This window comes from Scyliorhinus canicula, chromosome 11 (assembly GCF_902713615.1).
Source record: "Scyliorhinus canicula chromosome 11, sScyCan1.1, whole genome shotgun sequence".
Taxonomy (NCBI): Eukaryota; Metazoa; Chordata; class Chondrichthyes; order Carcharhiniformes; family Scyliorhinidae; genus Scyliorhinus; species Scyliorhinus canicula.
The window spans coordinates 13,950,814-13,973,673 of NC_052156.1; the positions used below are offsets into that span (position 1 = coordinate 13,950,814).

The following is a 22,860-nucleotide window of genomic DNA, read 5'->3' on the forward strand; positions in this document are numbered from 1 at the left end:
CATTCGAGTGCCCCAGTATGTACGAGCACTATAAGGAGTGAAGGAAGAAAACTGAAAAGGGAAGAAAACTTGAACAAAAGTTGGGATAAACTATGCAATTAGCAATGCAGAGTTAAATTGGGGAAATTAATACTCAAGTGGTGTGTGCCTCATGTTTTTTATTCTGTAGGCTGAATGGGAAGCTTTGGAAATCACGGATCATCAGTGGGCCTTAGAAGAAGTTGAAGAGGAACTCATGGCCAAGGACCTTAATTTTGAAGGGATGTTCAGCAAAGAAATCGAAACATCAATGTTCTGAAGCATCCGAGCCAGTGGTCCCCAATCATAACCTCCTGCTACCTTAACTTGTGTTTGTAGTAAGACTGACATTTCTCCTGAAGTCTTAAAAATTCACTTGAAAGCATTAGAAATGTTTGTTACAGCTTCAAGTTACACAAACCACTAATTTGATATTTTACTGTGAATTTGGAAGTTCAGTGTAAGTCAGTATCTTGTATAGATACTAGACAAGAATAGATTGTTCTTCATTCCAACACCGTAGGAATTGATTCCCATTCATCCATAAAAGTGCAAGTTACTTAGAAGTTCATGGTGTCTATGACCAAATGTACTGAATCCACTCTTGTTTTTAGAAGTGTGAAACATTATACGGTTACCATGTAGGTAAGTGTGTTTCTTTCGGATAACACTGCAGTTACAATATGTTCCATTAGGTTCATCCTGCATTGGTCAAGAGTTCAGAAGTGACCTGCATTTTGTGTCTGTATGTCGGCATCTATCAAGTTCACTTTTTTCTGTATTACTAATGCTATGGCAATTGAGAGTAAATAACTCTATTTGAGGTTTATTGTGTTGGTATCTTGGTTGATGTAATGAAAAGTTATGTGGAGGTTACATAATGCACAGTTAGGCCTTTTCTGGTGGAAAGGGAACTATTTTGTGTCCAGCATAAACAGCTCCAATTAATCCAATATAACTGTTTTTTATTAAAAGAAAATTCATCTAAAGCTTTCTTCAAAGCTGAGTTTCTTGGCCCTGCAGACTCACGGAAATTGCACAACCACAAGATATGGCAACTAGGATGTCAAACATCAAATGCACCCTTGCATAACCATCAATGTAATTGTACATCTCTTTGGCTTTCCTATTCCTGTAATTTCACATCGTATTGCTGTCATAAATTGGTAACCCAGAGATGACTGCTCACTATCATGCAAGGAAGGAAATTATTATTTCAACCATACAATGGCGCAGTGCTGCAGCGATATTCCACAATAACACAATGTTATTTCATTATTTGCTTGAGAAATGGAAGCTTGCTGAAACTCTAGGCTGAACTTTACAGGCTACCTGCATGCAGGAAAGCAAGCAAGTGGGCACGCAGAGTGCCGTGCCATTGGTGTATTCCCCCCCGGGATTAAAAAATGGCAAGGGATCAAGTGGGTTGCCCACCCATGGCCCAATTGAGGCCTTAAGTGGGCAATTAATGCTAATGAAGGGCCTTATTCAACTGCTGCTGTGGCTGAACAGGCGACAGGAGAGACGAGCACTTGTGCAGCCCAGAAGGTTTAACCCTGCGGATGCCAGCCCATTGAAGTGAGGGGGTGCCTCTTGACAGGTCCGTCCCCCCCCCTTCCCACCAGTACCAATTGGAGACCCCTCCCCACAATTCTTCTTCTTCACATCCCCCACCACCCAGGGTCTGTCAGCCTGAATGTCTGGATCCATTACTGAACATCATCTCCTTGGTCTATCTGTGGCACCAGCAGTGTCTCCTGCCCTTGTTCCCTTGTTGGTGTTGCCAATGTGCAGAGTTGCTGGCCTCCATTGATGGGCAACTCTGAGGCAGGACCTCCCCGTGGAAATTGCCACAAGCCCCACCTCATCATAATTAAAGGGTCATCACCTGAAAAGTCAAAGTGGGGCAAGGTGGCTAAGTGAAGGCGGACTCTCTCTCCCAGCAGTCACACAGGTGTGCGGGGGGCCCACCCTTCGCATATAATCAGACCTCTGTTTTAGCATTTTGAAATATCCTGTTTACTAACAACAAATCATTTATTCGATTATTGTATTTTTTTCTGACACATTAAATCACCTATTGATGTTTGGGATAGCTGAAGAGAAAACGGTCTACTGCCTCCTCAGTCTTCCATCCTACTGTAATCCTATGTAGTGTAAGTGAATAGCTGAGCTACACATAACAGGAAAGTTCCATGTTCAATTTCAGTTTTTGCCATTGGCTGATTTCAGCCATGTTGGCAATGAGAAAGCTTCAATTGTTCTCGGCTTACTTTGTGTAGAGAAGAAAAATCACCCAGGGTTCCTATTTCTGACCACTGCCTAACAATCTATGCTGAAAATACACCTGTGTGGATGTTGGGTTTGGACAGTTTTGAACAGAATTGTGGTGCACACGGACATGCACCACCCAAAGCTTGTTTGTGAAGACTGGGAAACAACTTAATCAAAGCAAAATACTGCAGGTGCTGGATATCTGAAATAAAAATGGAACATGCTGGAAAAATGCAGCCATCTGGCAGAATCTGTAGTGAGAGAAACTGAGTTAACGTTTTGAATCCAATATAATTCTTCAAGCAACAATTTGTTTGGCAATAAGTGAGGAATAGAAAAATAATTGACAATATTGACTTATTTTACTTTTTTTGCCTTGAAAAAGTGTGCAGCAATTCCTGATATAATAGCTCTGATTCTGGGGGAACCCAGAGTAGGAGGTTAAAGGCAGAAATTGTTTATATACTTGGGATTAAGCTGTCAAATTTATACCGATTTTTCTGCACTTATGAATTTGTCCAGCAATCAAAACAAGGACTGAGTTGATACTGGACCAAATCAGATGTCATTCTCATTGTTTTCAAACTAATATGAAGTTTGTCTAAACTTATGTATGAATCCAACTTTCTTTTTGTATGTCACAAGAATTTCAGTTTGTAAATAGGTGTCGCTTCCTGATGTGATTTCTGGCATGTCTCAGGTACAAACTGTCCAACAACGTTTACATGTACGTTCTGGTGTGGCTCACAACAAATGTTGCATTTGACCTTTGGTTTTCCTTTCCCCCTTTTTCTTCTCAATACCCTTCCTCCTTCCTTGTTGGTGACAATTTACGCTTGGATATGGTTTTGCAGATGCAGTTAACCCTCATCGGCACTCTTCACTTGTTAAGTCTAGAAACTAAATGATAAACAATTTGGGGCAGCGCAGTGGTTAGCATTGCTGCCTCACGGCACCGAGGTTCGATACTGACTGGGCACTGTCCATGTGGAGTTTGCACATTCTCACCGTGTTTGTGTGGGTTTCGCCCCCCCCCCCCCCCACAACCCAAACATGTGCAGGGTAGGTGAATTGGCCACACTAAATTGCCCCTTAATTGAAAAAAAATTAATTGAGTACTCAATGCTGAGAGGCATCAAAGTTTGAATTCTTTTACTTCTCGTTCACACCACCCTACCAATTTGTCAAGATCCTGTGGCTAATTCAAATAATTGTTCTGCACCATCCTAGTTGAATTTGGTGAATACAGTACTCACAATTGAACCTGCAGCATTAATAGCTCCGTACTGCGCCTGGCAATACCCCTGCAGCCTGAGTCACCCGAAAACCTGTGTGGTTCAAAGTGATTTTCGAAGTGAGCTGCATGCTATTGTCAGGTGGTTTATTGGTTGTGATGAATGAAGGTGACAATCCCATGTGTTTTTAGTTAATTACAATATTGAATTAGTGACCCTGTGAATGTGACCGTGCACCTGGTGCTGCTGCTCTGTAAATCAGAATGATTATGTGCTGCAGAATTCTACTTGCCTGCCCTGGCTCATGGAAATTTCATAAGTTGCAACAAAAGGCATGCAAAAAGCACCATGTAGCCTCCTTCTGAAACAAGATTGTGGGCTCTTTTTGGCAAGAGGCAAATTTGTGTTTGGTTTTCTTTGATCTTTCAAAACCACCAGTTCTGAGCTGGCAGTTCGGAGATGAGCAAGTACAATGAACCCCCTTTTGTGGTGAAATTTCATACATTAGAATTGGAAGTAACTTGTACAGTAGTGTAACTTGCAAACTGAATTTGGCTTACTTAATTCAAATCTTGTACATTGTTGCTGGCCACCTGATCACTACCCGTTTCTCAGTTTCCAGCACTGAAACATCGATGTTCAAATTTGGCTCCAGTATTTTTTGCTCCAGCACGATGTTTTAGCAGCTCTTGATCGGAAGGTCAAGAGATGTCATCTTGTCATCTTGAAACATGTCATCTTCGTCAATTCAGTGATATGCGTTAGTTTCAAATGTGAGTTTTGAACATGTGAAAAGAGATTTATTGCCATTTCATTCCTGGAGGGAAAAAAAGGAGTCGTCTTTAACCTGACCAAAAACTTGCTTTTATTGTTGTTAGTTTAAAGTCCATTTTTATCGTTTCAATGTTTAGTTGGATGTTCATTATAAAAATTACATTTATGCTTGTTACTAAGTGAGGTCTACTAATCAGTCACATGCTTTGAGTTATGAGTTAAAGAACAGCAGTGATGTTTCTGACAAAATCCTCTTTTGTTGAATCTGATTGCAATTTAAGTCTCCCTGCACCTTGACTTCCAAAAAGTGACTGTGGTTCACAGTTGTCATTCTGAAACTACTTGTAAGCTCATTCAGGGAAGGAAATAAAGCAGATAAAAGATTGTAATATCTGGTATCTGTAGTATGAGTGGTTATCTATTAATACAGATGTCTCTGTGTGAATACCAATTGTAATCGGTTATTGACTGAGCCATAATAAAATGAGTGGCATTTGACCTGAGCATTGATACAGCTACGGGATAGTTTTATGTTGTTTCTAATTCATTTTATTTAAACAGTTGTGGACGGCATGGTGGCTCAGTAGTTAGCACTGCTGCCTCATGGCGCCGAGGACCCGGGTTTGATCCCGGACTCGGGTCACTGTCCGTGTGGAATTTGCACATTCTCCCCATGTATGCGTACGTCTCATCCACACAACCCAACGATGTGCAGGGTAGTTGAATTGGCTACGCTAAATTGCCCCTTGAAAAAATAAATTGCTTACTTTAAATTTAAAATTGTTTTAATTTAAACAGTTGAGGTTGCTGAGGAAACTCTCATCAGTCCTTTTGGAGTGAGAGTATACATCACCTCTAGGATTATTTATCATTTATTTTCCTTCCTCACTCCCAGAAATTTGTCAATTGGAGGAGCCGTAGAAATCATCCTGACCTGTGATAACATTATCTTGTTAAAAGTAACCAATAAACATAGTCATGAAGTCTATCTCTGGCAAATTCAGAGCAGAAAATTAAAACTTTACCTTCTTTGGATGAATGGTCAAATGTAGACTTCAAATTTAGCCAGGCTAATGCTTTCTCAAAGTTTGATGGTAGAGATTGTAATTTAATTTGTTCAAGTGCAGAGGAGTACCATTTTTGTGACTATAAAGATTATGAATAGCTAAGCTCATTGTTAGGTTCGAAAACGAAGAATGGATATAAAAGCAATGCACGAGACAGCTATTATTGACATTTACTGGGTACACCCTCAGAAGAGACGTAGGTCTTTTGATTGTGCATATATGTTACTCCAGCACACTCCAGTTGCTCCATACCATGTCTAAGTTTGCTTTTGGTGCAATGCCACCTCAGCTGCTATTACAATAGTTAATCGCTAACTTTTCTAAACAAATACAAGAAAACACCCAGCTTTTCAAATATATTGTTAAACTTGTGCATGCTCTTCAATCACAAGACCTTCCTAAAGATGGAGAATGTGAAAACCTGTAGAACTTACATGGTTTAATGTGCACTCTGCTAGAACATGACTGATCCTTGTATGAACTGCTGACCTTTTTCATTATCAGGTTTGCAACTGTCTTTTTATATTCACTGTTTAAAAAAAAAAAAATCCCATATTTAAGGACACTATTCTCGGATACTATCTGCGTATTATTTTGCAAACAAAAATAAGCAGTTTTGTACGAGATGTTATTTTCAATATGTGTTTAATAAAGTTTTTGAGTAAGAATACTTTTCAAGTGTAACATTATTTATAATGGCCTCAAGTTGAGAAGTATGTCAGTTTTGTACAGTGCTAGTGGAAATTTATAAACAGTGATAAAACAGTGTTGTTCTCTGAGCATTTGGTTGCCAGAAATAAGACTGGTGGTATTTTTTTAAAAATACAAACATTGTGGTATTCTAGTTGTGAAACATATTGGTTTACTGATTAAGTCTTTTATTGAAGCAGTGGATAAATCATAGTTGTCAGATGCTGATGGGAGATGAGTTCTTTCCTAGATGCAGATATATTGCACTGGAAGCCAGGTAGATGGGTTGCTTTGTGTACCAAGTGTTTGGCAGCCAGATCTCTCAACTTCAAATTAATTCAAGCCAGCTGTGGGTATGTAACAGCATTGTGATCAGTTGGTGGACTTTGTCTTCCCAGATGTCAGGGTTAACGTTGCAAAAATTTTAGGTTTTCTTTAGCGTGTCTTTATAGCATTCTATCTGTCTCTCTCCGGTGAAATATCTGGGTTGCAGCTTAGTGGAAAATGGGAATCCGAGAGTCAAGTGTGGAACTGGTGAGTTCAGACTAAATCTGCTACATCTTTCTTATTGTTACTTCAATTTCAGTTCATGTGATGCTTAATGACCATGTTGGACACCTACGCTGCAACTTGATGCCAATGATGCATCATAACCATTTATGTTTGCGTTGGCTAAGTCATCTGAGCAAGGTAGTAATATTGGTGCCAAACGTGGGGCATCAGCTGATGAAAGCAGACAAATTGAGTACTCAACCAAGTTAATTCAAATTTATACTGCTTTTATTATTTCTCAGACTTTTTCTATGTATTTATTTAAACAGTTACAAGTTTCAAGGCTCACAGCTTGAAACAAAATGCTATAACCCATTGAGAACTTGGCCAGACTTGATCTGGAGGGTGTATGGCTGTGAGCTTTCAAACTCTGATCTCCCCCTGCGAATGTTGACCCCGGGTTCTCACCCTTGAATCTTGGAAGTAGCCCCTATTTTGTAATGTTTTAGCTTGCACTTTATAGGCATTGTTCATCCTTCAGAGTGCCTTGATCTCGCTGTTCCAAAACAGTGGTATCAGAAAAATGTCCAGTTGCAAGTCGTAGTTCTGTCTGTTCCCACAGATTTCATTTTGCAGAGAGCTGCAGCTTTCTCCATTGGCTTCTTTAATGTTAGACATTCTCTTCTTTTCCCATCATACGTCACAACACAATCTGAGCCATCATTTCCACTCAGTACTCCCTCCTTTGATCCACTGAATTGAGCAAATTGGATCACCAAAAACCTTAGCCAGTTCTTCCAATTAGGCAAACATTGTAGTTCAAGCTGCATTACAACTAATCATAACATTAGGCAAATAATCTTCCCATCATTTCAATCGTCCCTGTTTTTGCAAACAACTCCCATCTCAATTTAATTTCCATCTTAACTTTCCAGCGCTTCAAAATTATAAGTTGATACACTAAAACAGTAAGCATGGCTATTATTACTAAATGCGATACAATTCGTTGCCATGCATAAAGCTGTATATTTCTTCCCCAGTTCCAAATAGCCAACTAGTTTCTTTAATTTCATTTATGTCGGTTTTGATTATATTTCTTACCTTTTTAATATTTCTTAAAATGTCTGGCAATAGTGGTTTATTTGTCACATTTTTCACACTAACCCTCAAGATAATACCGTTTTAAATCCTGTTACAGTTCTCACAGTCGATCATTTTTGTTGAAGTTTCCCCATCGGATACTGTTTCATGTTTTCAGTCACCAAAGCTTCAAGATTTGATCTTTAGAAATGTCACCACATGGAAGATCGGACCACTTCCTAGCCCAGACTACACTTCATTGTTGGGAGCTCGTTCGTATCAGGTTGGGCAACCCGATGGTCCTCTACAGATCCTTGTTATTGTCACACGTGTCCATTGGGCGGTATGGTAACACTGGTTAGCACAGTTGCTTCACAGCTCCAGGGTCCCAGGTTCGATTCCCAGCTTGGGTCACTATCTGTGCGGAGTCTGCACGTTCTCCGCGTGTCTGCGTGGGTTTCCTTCAGGTGTTCCGGTTTCCTCCCACAGTCCAAAGATGTGCGGGTTAGGTGGATTGTCCATGCTAAATTGCCCTTAGTGTCCCAAAAGGTTAAGTGGGGTTACTGGATTACGGGGATAGGGTGGAGGTGTGGGCTTGGGTAGCGTTCTCTTTCCAAGGGCCGGTGCAGACTCGATGGGCTGAATGGCCTCCTTTAGCACTGTAAATCCTATGATTCTGTGATCTAATTTTGATGTATAAAGTATCATGGTGTCGATCTTGCTAGCCAATTGGCCAAAATTTCTTCTTATCTAGGATCTTATTAGGTTAGTTATTTTGGTGGACAGAATCATGTTTTTCAAAGTTAGTTTCATTCTTAACACTATACCACTAGTCTGTGGAGGATAGGCTATGTGGACAGAGGAGTCCCCATCCAGTGAACACCTGCTGTACCAGCACATTAGCTGCTACTTTATTCTTGTCTGTCCCAGTAGGGAATGCTTCAATATCAATGATGACCAAAATGTATTTGTAACCCCCTCCCTCCCTTTAAGCGGTGGCAAGGCACGCAAATAGCCTATTTGTAAATTCTTCCATGGGCCATTTACCAGCCTGGTGTGTCTAAGGTCCCCTTTCTTAGCTTAATGGTCTGGATTATTTTGGGTTTTCCATTTGCTATGAGATGCTGGAAACACTCTATCCCTGATCTGTTCCATATCCTCATCTGCCTTCTGTGCCTTGACAATTTTTTTTCTAAGGGTGGGGGCAGGAGGGGCCCCGGGCACGAACAGTCCCTTGTGATTGTTAGCCGTCAAGATATGACATTCATGCTGTTCCCCTTTGTGACTGGGATTGTCTGTGAGGAAGATAGGTGTTCGGATTCTCTTAACTGTAGTGTCAGAGCCTTGGAACATTAGTGTCCACAGGCGGTTAGCAAAGGATGTGTGATGTTCCCCTTCCCTTTGCCTGCACTTATTCAGATTTTCTACCAGGTCCGCTCCACTGTATCTCACAGCCGTTAGGCTGGCCGTTACCTTCTCTAGTGTTCCCCCTGGGTCTGGTATGGCTCATACACCAGGATAATTTTTGCTATTTCTGCTAACTGGGCCACTGTACGTGGCACGTCACAATCTGTGCCCCCAGTTTGTGCTGTTCTGATAGAGGTCACGGGAATCAGTTTGTGGAGCAGTGGGATTAGGATGTTCAGAACAAGGAGGGTCAGACCTCTCGACTACCTCCCTTGGTTAAGACAAAAGCAACACGTTCTCACAGCTGTAAATTTCAAACATTTTTTTTATAACTCCAATGTCTTGGAAAATTCTACTTGGATTGCTGCCAAATTCATGCCATCTTTGTTTTGGAACAGGCAGATCTCAAACTAAAATTTGTCCTGCTTGTTTTGTTTCAAACTCCAGCACAACCCTTGTGAATTCTAGCACTGTTCAACTTCCTTTAAAACAGCCAAGTATCCGAGCAGTTAGAATTAAATGAATTTTCGTCCCAAGCTAATGCTTTGAATCTATGATGCTTGAGCACAACACCCTGCTTCAATAATGACGACTCCAATGTGTGGTATTCATTCAACTGGGCAAACAAACTCGGAAAAAGGGCCATGGATCATGATGGTGCAGACATCATGGCCAACCTCGCATGCCGGCATTCCCTTATCACACAGGTGAAGCGGAAAGAGGGGGCGTACTTTCAATTGTCTTGGTTTTGGAGGTAACTACTAGAACTGTTGGCTGATTTGTGTCTCAGGGTGTTTAATTTTAACTAAACACAGGGAGTGGTCTGCTTTACTCGAGGTGGCACTTTGTGGCTGAATTAACTTCCTCAAAGTCACATGTTCATCGTCTAACTCCTCACTTAGTCTTGTATTTTCTGACTGTAAATCAATATCTTTGTATTCTTCTTAGCACCGCGCATCATATTATATGCCTTCTGTCCCCAACATAACTGATCTACCAGTTCACTTAACTCTTTGCACCTTTTACACAGATGTGAGACACGTGCGCTGTGGACTAACTTATTCCCAACTTTCTCCAACTCTGTGTTTCCTTTCTGAAGCTCTTTCAAAAATCTATCAAGGATACGCTTGTAATCTCCGACACATTCTTCTTCAGATCCCAGGGCATTGTTTGCATTGGAAAGGGTACAGAGGAGATTTACAAGGATGTTGCCTGGTATGGAGGGAAGATCATATGAGAAAAGGCTGAAGGACTTGAGGCTGTTTTCGTTAGAGAGAACAAGGTTAACAGGTCACTTAATTGAGGCATACAAGATGATCAGAGGATTAGATAGGGTGGACATTGAGAGCCTTTTTCCTTGGATGGTGATGTCGAGCATGAGGGGACATAGCTTTAAATTGAGGGGAGATAGATATAGGACAGATGTCAGAGGTAGGTTCTTTACTCAGAGAGCAGTAAGGGTGTGGAATGTCCTGCCTACACCAGTAGTGGACTTGCCAACACTAAACGCATTCAAATGGTCATTGGATAGGCATATGGACGATAAGGGAATAGTGTAGAGGGATTCTAGAGGGGTTTCACAGGACGGCGCAACATCGAGGGCCGAAGGGCCTGTACTGCGCTGTAATGTTCTATGTTCTGATGCTCCTGTCTCTGTTGTTAAACTGTCAATCAGTCGCATTTCTAGCATATGCCAAAGCCATTAATCTTCTTCCACTCTTGAAGCTGGCCTCAAAGGAGACACAGGTCTGCTTGCTCACAAGGGTGGGTGCCCTAGGCAATTAATTGAGCAGTCTTAATTTGAGCCCATCTTGGTATAGAACCACCGTACAAATCACTGTTGTGGAAAGTGAAAATGTTACATTGCTGTAGCCCTGATCTATTCATGGTCAGGCACCGTATGGGAATGTTTGGACTTAATTGCATTCTGTTCCTGATGCTGATGGCTCTCACTGAGAACAAAAAACGTTTTTGGTTTGATGATACAATACAAATGCATCTCCCTTAAAATGTGCGCATTCTGGTGAGTTTCCTACCATGGTCAATTTATATGGGATAGCTGAGATACTTTCATACAGAGAAATTGCCAAAATCAAACCACCATTAAACACTTGAATGAGAAATAGAATACAGCAACTGTGGGGAGACTTAGGGCAGCACGGTAGGGAACACGGTCGCACAGTGGTGAGCATTGCTGCCTCACGGCGCCGAGGTCCCAGGTTCGATCCCGGCTCTGGGTCACTGTCCGTGTGCAGTTTGTACATTCTCCCCGTGTTTGCGTGGGTTTCGCCCCCACAACACAAAGATGTGCAGGCTAGGTGGATTGGCCACACTAAATTGCCCCTTAATTGAAAAAAAAAATTTGGGCACTCTAAATTTATTTTTAAAAAACTGTGGTGAGACTTTGAACAAGGAGAAAATAATGGTAGATTTTTAATTAGAACAGTGCAGAAGGAGGCCATTCAGCCCATCGAGTGTGCACCGACCCACGTAAGCCCTCACTTCCATCATAACCCCTCCTAACCTTTTTTTGGTCACTAAGGGCAATTTAGCAAGGCCAATCTACCTAAGCTGCACGTCTTTGGACTGTGGGAGGAAACCAGAGCACCCGGAGGAAACCCACGCAGACACGGAGAATGTGCAGACTCCACTCAGACAGTGATCCAAGCCAAATCAAACCTGGGACCCTGGCGATGTGAAGCAAGTGCTAACCACTGTGCCACATGTCTTAAGGAATACTGACATCCACACAACTGTATGCCTTTCACTTTAATATAAATTCCTGTTTCACTTCTGTGAAATACCAGTATGGCTACTTTTTGGGCAGCACGGTAGCACAGTGGTTAGCACAGTTGCTTCACAGCTCCAGGGTCCCAGGTTCGATTCCCGACTGGATCACTGTCTGTGCGGAGTCTGCACGTTCTCCCCGTGGGTTTCCTTCGGGTGTTCCGGTTTCCTCCCACAGTCCAAAGATGTGCAGGTTAGGTGGATTGGCCATGCCCTTGGTGCCCAGAAAATGTTAAGTGCGAGTTACTGGGTTACGGGGATAGGGTAGATACGTGGGCTTCAGTAGGGTGCTCTTTGTCAGGGCCAGTGCAGACTCAATGGGCCGAATGGCCTCCTTCAGCACTGTAAATTCTATGCTGCCAGTGTTTGCTGGTTTGGCAGCTACTTGCTGTTTCTGTAACGATGGTGGGTTTTACAGGATATGGGGTTAGCCCCTGCATCCCCTCCCCACCGCCACCATTTTTCCAACCAGCTTGGCACTGACAGGCATAACACTACAGTCAATACTTGGCACAGTCTTCAGCTCTTCAACAGATTGAAAGATGAAGAAGCCAAAACTATCCAAAGAGCACACAGGTTTCTAGAGTGGTAGATCATGCAGCAAGCAGATTTTTATGCTCAGGAGAGCAGAGCTAAAATTATCAGTCTTTCAATAAAGCTTTTAACTGCATCCATCGACAGTTGCTAAGGTGTATTGCAAGACACTACAGGATTCCTGAATTGTGTATTAACATCGTCAAAGCCTTATACTGTGACTCCGTTAGGGGCTGGTTTAGCTCACTCGGCTAAATCGCTGGCTTTTACAGCAGACCAAGCAGGCTAGCAGCACGGTTCGATTCCCGTATCAGCCTCCCCAGACAGGTGCCGGAATGTGGCGACTAGGGCCTTTTCACAGTAACTTCATTGAAGCCTACTCATGACAATAAGCGATTTTCATTTCATTTTTCATTTCAGCTGCTGTGTCAAAACCAGCACAGATACCAATGACTTCAACATGAGTACGGCAAAGCTGCATACTCCTTCCCCCATTTTGTTTCCTCTTGGTTATCGATTTCATCATGAGGAAGGCACTTGTAGGTGCAGGTTTTGGCATCTCATGGTACTATCACCAGTTGACTGACCTGGATTTTGCAGGTGACACCTTGCCGGCCGAAGAATCGCACATTCTCCAAGACATGACTGCCAGTCTTGAATAGAGCAGCCAAGTTTGGCCCATGCATCAGCGAGACGATCAAGACAGGAACCAGGCCCACTATTTACCAATTGGCAACAGAACACTGAAGACATTGATCATTTCTCAGCTTGGAAGCGCCATCTCTAGGGAGTGCGATGGAAAGGTTGACCTCTACATAAGAATCCGAAAAGCAGCATCAGTCTTCTAGCAGCTGCACACATTGCAGACATTCAACAGCATCAGTATGACCATGAAGCTGCGACTCTATATGATCATTGTAGTACCATTTTCAAACTATGCCAGCGAGATATGGAAAGAAGAGGAAAGATGTCACCAGTCCTGCCTATGTAAGATCCTCAGCATTGCATGGAGGATGGAGAGATGCTTTAGCGTGATTTGGGCAGGCTGAGTGAGTGGGCATATACATGGCAGATGTAGTATAATGTGGATAAATGAGACATTCCACTTCTTCCACAAAAATAGGAGGGCAGAATATTATTTGACTGGATAACATCAAAATGACAAAGAACTGTCAGAAGCACCTGCGGGACATCCTGACTGAGGAAAAACTGAGACTAGCAGGGCACATATTTCACCTCCAGGGTGAGGGCGGCAGTAGGATGGATACCTGCAGATTGGAGGGTAGTAAGCCAGCTATTCAAAAAGGAAGGTAAAGAGTAAACCGGGAACTATAGTGAGCCTACCATCGGTAGTAGGGAAGTTGCTAGAGCCCATTATCAAGGATTTCATAGCACAGCAGTTGGCAAGCAGTGGTATAATCAAACAGAGTCAGCAAGGATTTACAAAGGGAAAATGCTTTCAAGATGTAACTAGTAGCGTTGACTAAGGAGAACCAGTGGATGTGGTTTATTTAGACTTTGAGGCTTTCAACAAGGTCTCGCGCAACAGATTACTATGTAAAGTTAAAGCACATGGGATTGCAGATAGTGTCTTGAGATGGATAGCAGACAGGAAGCAAAGAGTTGGAATAAATGGGTATTTTTCCAATTGGCAGACAATGCCATTACATATTAATAATTTGGACAAGGGAATTAATGCAGATGACACAACTGGGTGAGAGGGTGAGCTATGAGGAGGATGGAGAGATGCTTCAGTGTGATTTGGGCAGGCTGAGTGAGTGGGCATATACATGGCAGATGTAGTATAATGTGGATAAATCAGACATTCCACTTCCACAAAAATAGGAGGGCAGATTATTATTTGAATGGATGTAAATTGAGAGAAGTGGATACTCAGCAAGTCCTTGGTGTCCTTGCGCATCAGACACTGAAAGTAAGCATGCAGGTACAGCAGGCAGTAAAGAAGGCAAATGGTATGTTGACCTCCATATTTATCTGAGGAAGGATGTTTTTGCTGTGGAGGGAGTGCAGCAACAGTTTATCAGGCTAATTCCTGGGATGGTGGGACTAAATTGGTTCAGATTATATTCACCGGAGTTTAGAAGAGAGAGGGGATCTCATTGAAACTTATAAAATTCTAACAGGATTACACAGGGTAGATTCAGAAAGAATGTTCCCCATGGTGAGGGAGTCCAGAACTCGGGGTCGTGGTTTGAGGATAAAGGATAAACCCTTTAGAACTGGGGTGAGGATAAATGTCTTCACCCAGTGATTAATCTGTGGAATTCACTACCACAGAAAATAGTTGAGGCTACAACGTGTGATTTCAAGAAGGAATTAGATATAGTTCTTGTGACAAAGGGGATCAAGAGGTACGGGGAAAGGCGGGATCAGGCATCTTTACTTATAGAAAGTGCTTAATTTTTTTAAAAAAAATCTTTATTGTCGCAGGTAGGCTTACATTAACACTGCAATTAAGTTACGGTGAAAATCCCCTCGTCGCCACATTCCGGCCTGTTCGGGTACACCGAGAGAAAATTCAGAATATCCAAATTGCCAAACAGCACGTCTTTCAGGACTTGTTGGCGGAAACCGGAACCCGGAGGAAACCCACGCGGACACTGGGAGACTGTGCAGACTCCACACAGACAGTGACCCAAGCAGGAATCGAACCTGGGACCCTGGAGTTGTGAAGCAACTGTGCTACCCATAATAGAACCAGCATCTACTTCAAGTGGTAAAAACTAAATTAATATTTACACTTTGGATGCAGAGGGAGCGCATGGCTGTTACAGTCAATGTTGTGTTGCAATCCGCATGTATCTCGCTTCACATGCCCTTGCCTTACATGTTTATCACTTCAGTCATACCGGTAGGAAAAAAAACTGGACGGAAATCAGTAGAACAAGGCAACCCTGCACGTGGGTCAACAAAATGTCCCGGGGGCCGCATTCAGAACCCTGAGGGCTCCATATGGCCCTGGGCTGCAGGTTGCTCACCACTACGGGAGCATGATCTTGCAGGTTGTTTGAGATGTCCAAAGATGTGCAGGTTAGGTAGATTGACCATGATAAATTGCTCTTAGTGACCAAAAAGGTTAGGAGTCGTTATTGGGTTACAGGGATAGGGTGGAAGTGAGGGCTTAAGTGTGTCGTTGCAGACTCGATGGGCCGAATGGCCTCCTTCTGCACTGTATGTTCTAAGGGGAATTCATGTCTGTGAATAATCAGTTCTGCTGTACAGTAGGATCTTAAATGTTCGATGTTACTAATGGGCATAGGAAAAGGAAGTTCCACTTTTGTTTCACTCGTGAGGAAGAACTTATCTATCGATGTTACTGAAGCTTCTGTCCTATTTAAAAGAAGAAAACTGTTTCTTTTATTTTAAATTCTGCAAAAGCTCAAAGTGAAGTTGAATCTATTCATTCATGTTTCGTAATAATATAAATTAGAAGACTAAACTAGATACTTTTTGCAAGCCATATTACAAAATGAATTTTAAGTTGCAACCATCCTAAGATGGTTAGTTTAATATCACAATCTTAAGACGACATCGCTGAGAGAATGCAGTGACATGGAACTGAAACACTGAAGCAAAGGGTAGAATATTTCCTGCCACGAGGCAGTGGGCTTCGAGGACGAGGAATGAGTGCTGGGAAAATAGTGGAGACCTGTGGCAGATTGGCACCATGATGCATTCCCAACACAACGTAGGTCTCTTAGAGGGGGCAGGGCTGTAGTTTGGCTGCCGACTAAAGCGAGTTTGGCAGACAATTTAAACAATTAAGGACGAATTAGGGGTGAGTTAGAGGACCGCCAGCATGAGGAGGCTGCCACTACAATGAAAATAGCCTCCCTGCGGCAGGTCGGAAGCTCCACCTCTAAAGAGGGGGCTGCCAACAACAAAGGCCACACCAATGCCCAAATACTGCCACTAGAGGTTTCTCCCTCAGTCCTGCCTGCTTGCCTTTGCTGAATTTATAAAAAATTTTACCTGAGGGTAATTTTCAAGTCAATATTATTATTATTATTATTATTATTATTATAATCTGCTTGTTTCGGAGTGCCCACGTCCCCCAGAAGGGCTGTTTAGGTTCTAGAGATGCTGGTCCTGTGGTTGGACTGAGTTGGGAGACCACCCACCTTAATAGGATGCCACGGTCAGAGTTGGTAAATTAAGAAGTTGCCTCCAGGGAAATAGTTCCCTCAGTCTGGCTCCCTGTCAGCGTGGGCTCAGGGCCCTGGTTTCTTTCCCCACTATTGGAATTCTAAAATCTATGGAGAAAACCTTGCCCAAAGTATCAGTATGTATTAAGATGTGGATTTCCAGCTGTGATCCGACATACCACTGATGTCCTTGCCTCAATAATATCATTGGGTGATGCATCAAATGGAGACTTCACTGCATTTAAGAAATAAATAGCATATTATGTTTATATAGTTGTAATTTTTGCAATCCAGTGATGGTCTATTAAACTGGATGTCGTTGTCTTCGGTAAACACACACTAACGAGTGTGATTGCCCACCTAAAAAACTGCGTATCGCTGGTAAAAGAGGATAACTGTGGATTCTGTTGGTCCATGCATTGCTGATAAGCCCGATCCTGGCTGACCTGCATGGGAATTAGTGGGATTGGTCCTTAGATTTAAGATCACTGGTATTCCTTTCTCATTCTCGTTTTCCGGACTACCTATTGCCATTGGGTATTCTTGAAGAATTATGCCGCTTCAATTAGGTTCTTCCAAGTAGGTCTCTTCTGAACAAGGGTCTCCCAGGCATTGATGTCTATGTTGCATTTATTGCGGTAAGCCTTCAGGGTGTTTGTAAAGAGTTTCCTTTGTCTTGTTGTTCGGGAGCATTCCTCGAGCTAGTCAAGTCGATTTCCTTTGGCAGTCGGGACAATGACATTCTAAGCACATGGCTGGCCCAGTGGAGTTGGTTTCAGATGATCTCTGAAAGCAACAGGTCCGAACGGAGTTCCTGGTTGTGCACTCCGATCCTGTGCAGAACAACTGGTGGGTATGTTCACGAACATCTTCAACCTTTCCCTGCTCTGTTCTGAGGTTCCCACCTGCTTCAAGAAGACCACCATTATATGGGCGCAAAGAAGAACTAGGCAATGTGCCTCAACGACTACCGTTGTGGCCTTGACATTTATCATTATGAAGTGCTTTGAGAGGTTCGTAATGAGACACATCAACATACTCCCAGTAGGGCTTGATCCACTGCAATTCGCATACTGCCGCAACCGGTTCTGAGCAGATGCTATCTCCCAGCCCGACATTCATCCCTGGAGCATCTTGATAACAAGGACTCCTACGTCAGACTCCTATTTATTGACTTAAGCTCCGCCTTCAATACCATAATACTTCGCCCCTACTATACTCCCGATACACACATGACTGTGTGGCAACGTTCGGCTCCAACTCCATCTACACGGTAGAGATGGTTGACAGCTTCACATTTCTCCGTATGTATATCACCAACAATCTGTCCTGGTCCACCCATGTTGACGCTATGACCAAGAAAGCACAACAGCGCCTATACTTCCTCAGGAAACTGTCCACATTGACTCTTAACAATTTTTACGAATGCACCAGAGAAAGCATCCTATTTGACTGCATCACAGCTTGGTATGGCAATTGCTCAGTCCAAGACCTTAAGACGCTACAGAGAGTCGTGAACACAGCCCAGTCCATCACGCGAACCCGCCTCCCATCCATTGACTCTGTTTACACATGCGCTGCCTTGAGAAAGCAGGCAGCATAATCAAAGATCCCTCCTACCTGGGTTATTCTCTCTTCCAACCTCTTTTCCATGGGAAGAAGATACAAAAGGCTGAGTACATGCACTAACCGATTCAAAAAAAAAACCTTCCCCGCTGTTACCAGACTCCTGAATGACACTCTTATGGACTGAACTGATCTCTCCATGCATCCTCTCTACTGTATAGCACTGCACTCCATATGCTTCACCCAATGTCTATGTATTTACATTATGTATTATTCGGGTATCCTATGTTTTTGATGTATGGAACGATCTGCCTGAACTGTACGCAGAACAATACCTTTCGTTGTACCTCAGTACACTTGGCAAATCTAAATCATGGTCTCGATGCTTATGCTCTAGGCTCCTTTAAGGATGCTGATGTTATTGCTGATGAACAGCCAGTTGTCGTGGTGCATATAGGCACCAACGATATAGGTAAAAAAAAGGGATGAGGTCCTACAATCAGAATTTAGGGAGTTAGGAGATAAGTTTAAAAAGTAGGACCTCACAGGTAGTAATCTCAGGATTGCTACCAGTGCCACGGGACAGTCAGAGTAGAAATTCAAGAATACTCAGAATGAATACGTGGCTTGAGAGATGGTGCAGGAGGGAGGGGTTCAGATTTTTGGGACATTGGAACCGGTTCTGGGGGCGGTGGGACCATTACAAACCGGATGATCTACACCTGGGCAGGACTGGAACCAATGTCCTAGGGGGTGCTTTTGCTAACATTGTTGGGGAGGTTTTAAACTAATGTGGCAGGGGGATGGGAACCAGATTAGGAAGTTAGAGGTCAGTAAAGAGGCAGCAACTAAAGCCAGTAAGGTACTAGATAATAAACTCAGTGTGACTAAGGGGAAGAGTAGACAGGGAAGTGATGATGAAGCAAAGGGACAGGTGGTCTGAGGTGCATTTGTTTTAATGCGAGAAGTGTAGCAGGTAAGGCAGATGAGCTTGGGGCTTGGATCAGTACCTGGGAATATGATGTTATTGGTATTACTGAGACTTGGTTGAGGGAAGGGCAGGACTGGCAACTGAATATCCCAGGGTATAGATGCTTCAGGAGGGATAGAGAGGGAGGTAGAAGGGGTGGAGGAGTTGCATTACTCGTCAGAGATGATATCACAGCTGTGATTAAGGAGGGCACGATGGAGGATTCGAGCACTGAGGCAATATAGGTGGAGCTGAGAAATAGGAAGGGTGCAGTAACATTGTTGGGACTTTACTACAGACCTCCCAAAAGCGAGCATAAAGTAGAGGTACAGATATGTAAACAGATTATAGAAAAATGTAGGAGCAATAGGGTGGTTGTGATGGGAGATTTTAACTTCCCCAACATTGAATGGGATTCATGTAGTGTTGGAGGTGTAGATGGAGCAGAGTTTGTAAGGAGCAGTTTTTTAGAGCAGTATGTAAATAGTCCAACTCGGGAAGGGGCCATACTGGACCTGGTATTGGGGAATGGTCCCGGCCAGGTGGTTGATGTTTCAGTCGGTGATTACTTTGGGAATAGTGATCACAATTCCGTAAGTTTTAGAATACTCATGGACAAGGACAAGAGTGGTCCGAAAGGAAGAGTACTAAATTGGGAAAAGGCAGAGTATAACAAAATTCGGCAGGAGCTAGGGAATGTGGATTGGGAGCAGCTGTTTAGAAGTAAATCCATATTTGAAATGTGGGAGTCTTTTAAGGAAAGGTTGATTAGAGTGCAGGACAGACATGCTCCTGTGAAAATGAAAGACAGAAATGGCAAGATTAGGGAACTATGGATGACGGGTGAAATTGTGAGACTAGCTAAGATGAAAAAGGAAGCATACATAGGATCGAAGCAACTCAAAACTGGTGAAGCTTTGGAGGAATATCGGGAAAGTAGGACGAATCTCAAACGCGCAATAAAGAGGGCTAAAAGGGGTCATGAAATATCTTTGGCTAACAGGGTTAAGGAAAATCCCAAAGCCTTTTATTCGCCTGTAAGGAGCAAGAGGGTAACTAGAGAAAGGATTGGCCCACTCAAAGACAAAAGAGGGAATTTATGCGTGGACTCAAAGGAAATGGGTGAGATTCTTAATGAGTACTTTGCATCGGTATTCACAAAGGAGAGGGACAAGACGGATGTTGAGGCTAGGGATGGATGTTTAAATACTCTAGGTCAAGTTGCCATACGGAAGGGGGAAGTTTTGGGTATTCTAAAAGACATTAAGGTGGACAAGTCCCCAGGACCGGATGGGATCTATCCCAGGTTACTGAGGGAAGCGAGGGTTGAAATAGCTGGGGCCTTAACAGACATCTTTGCAGCATCCTTGAGCACGGGTGAGGTCCCGGAGGACTGGAGAATTGCTAATGTTGTCCCTTTGTTTAAGAAGGGTAGCAGGGATAATCCAGGGAATTATAGACCTGTGAGCTTGACGTCAGTGGTAGGCAAACTGTTGGAGAAGATACTGAGGGATAGGATCTATTCATATCTGGAAGAAAATAGACTTATCAGTGATGGGCAGCATGGTTTTGTGCAGGGAAGGTCATGTCTTACAAACCTAATAGAATTCTTTGAGGAAGTGACAAAGTTCATTGATGAGGGAAGAGCTGTAGATGTCATATACATGGACTTTAGTAAGGCGTTTGATAAGGTTTCCCATGGCAGGTTGATGGAAAAAGTGAAGTCGTATGGGGTTCAGGGTGTACTAACTAGATGGATAAAGAACTGGCTGGGTAACAGGAGACAGAGAGTAGTGGTGGAAGGGAGTGTCTCAAAATGGAGACGGGTGACTAGTGGTGTTCCACAGGGTTCCGTGCTCGGACCACTGCTGTTTGTGATCTACATAAATGACCTGGAGGAAGGTATAGGTGGTCTGATTAGCAAGTTTGCAGATGATACTAAGATTGGTGGAGTTGCAGATAGCGAGGAGGACTGTCAGAGAATACAACAAAATATAGATAGATTGGAGAGTTGGGCAGAGAAATGGCAGATGGAGTTCAATCCAGGCAAATGCGAGGTGATGCATTTTGGAAGATCAAATTCAAGAGCGGACTATATGGTCAATGGAAGGGTCCAGGGGAAAATTGATGTACAGAGAGATCTGGGAGTTCAGGTCCACTGTACCCTGAAGGTGGCAACGCAGTTCGATAGAGTGGTCAAGAAGGCATACAGCATGCTTGCCTTCATCAGAAGGGGTATTGAGTACAAGAGTTGGCAGGTCATGTTACAGTTGTATAGGACTTTGGTTCGGCCACATTTGGAATACTGCGTGCAGTTCTGGTCGCCACATTACCAGAAGGATGTAGATGCTTTGGAGAGGGTGCAGAGGAGGTTCACCAAGATGTTGCCTGGTATGGAGAGTGCTAGCTATGAAGAAAGGTTGAGTAGATTAGGATTGTTTTCGTTGGAAAGACGGAGGTTGAGGGGGGACCTGATTGAGGTCTACAAAATTGAAAGGTATGGACAGGGTGGATAGCAACAAGCTTTTCCCAAGAGTGGGGGTGTCAGCTACAAGGGGTCACGATTTCAAGGTGAGAGGGGGAAAGTTTAAGGGAGATGTGCGTGGAAAGGTTTTTACGCAGAGGGTGGTGGGTGCCTGGAACGCTTTGCCAGCGGAGGTGGTGATGCGGGCACGATAGCATCATTTAAGAGGCAACTAGACAGGTATATGAACGGGCGGGAACAGAGGGAAGTAGACCTTGGAAAATAGGAGGCAGGTTTTGATAAAGGATCTGGATCGGCGCAGGCTGGGAGGGCCAAAGGGCCTGTTCCTGTGCTGTAATTTTCTTTGTTCTTTGTATTATGCCTGTCCTCCCAGCTGTATCACACAGTTGGTGGTTCTTCTCTAGGGCCTTGAGATACTGTCTGCACATAGTCCAAGTTTCTAAGCCATGTGGAAGAGTTTGGTGGGCGACTGCCTTGTACAGGAGAATCTTGGAATCAGCATGAATGTTGCAGTCATTGAAGATTCTCTTACTTCCAGCATCCGAAGGAGGAACTTGCGAATTGCATACGATGTTGGATCTCTGTATCAATGTTAGCATTAGATGAGAGGTGGCTCCCTAGGTAGGAAAAATGTTACTGTCGGGAGGGTTTCTCTATTGATCTTGATGGAGGGAAAGACCCGACTTTACCCTGGCGAAAATTGGTAAAAGACTTGAGTCTTCTTGAGATTGAGGCTGAGACCAATTCTTCAATATGCTTCCACAAAGGCATCAGGCATGGCTTGGAGATTCACTTCTGAGAGAGCAGAGATGGCATCCACTTCCTGAAGTTCCACAAGCAACGTCATTGTTGGTATCTTATTGGATTTCAACTGGTTGAGGTTGAAAAGTTTTCTGTCCATCCTGTAGACCATATCCACTCCACTGGTAATCTTGTCCTTGACAAGATGAAAGATGGTGGCAAAAGATGGAGAAAAGGGTGGGGATGCTGACATTCCTGCTTGACTCAAGTTTTGTCCGCTAAGGTTCTGACATTTCCGTCGGTGAGGATTGTCACCAACATCTTGTTGTAGAGGAGACAGAGAATGTTGATCAATTTCTCTGGACAGCCAGCTTTTGACACGGTCTTCCATAACACTTCCCGATTGACTGAGTCAAAAACCTTGGTCCGTTTGAAGGCCACGATAGAGTGGTTGATGTTGCTCCTGGCTTTTCTCTTGAAATTGTCAATCAGTGAAAATCATGTCCATTATTCCAGGGATTGGTCAGACGCCACACTGGCTTTCCGGAAGGATTTTGTTAGAGACTGGGAGAAG

The 22,860-nt window shown here is 43.3% G+C and overlaps 1 protein-coding gene and 1 long non-coding RNA gene across 3 annotated transcripts in view; one reads left to right on the forward strand and one right to left on the reverse strand.

Annotated features, from left to right (window-relative positions):
- The window catches only part of emc3 (ER membrane protein complex subunit 3), a 39,387-nt gene extending 33,351 nt beyond the window's left edge, over window positions 1-6,036 (forward strand). Inside the window, exon 8 of the mRNA XM_038812305.1 lies at window positions 170-6,036. Coding sequence (XP_038668233.1) covers window positions 170-298 — 129 coding nt within the window. The 3' untranslated portion in view covers window positions 299-6,036. The remainder of the gene's footprint in view (window positions 1-169) is intronic.
- Window positions 1-22,860, reverse strand: part of LOC119973836 — a 57,040-nt gene that overhangs the window by 19,932 nt on the left and 14,248 nt on the right. The gene's annotated exons all lie outside the window — the stretch shown is intronic.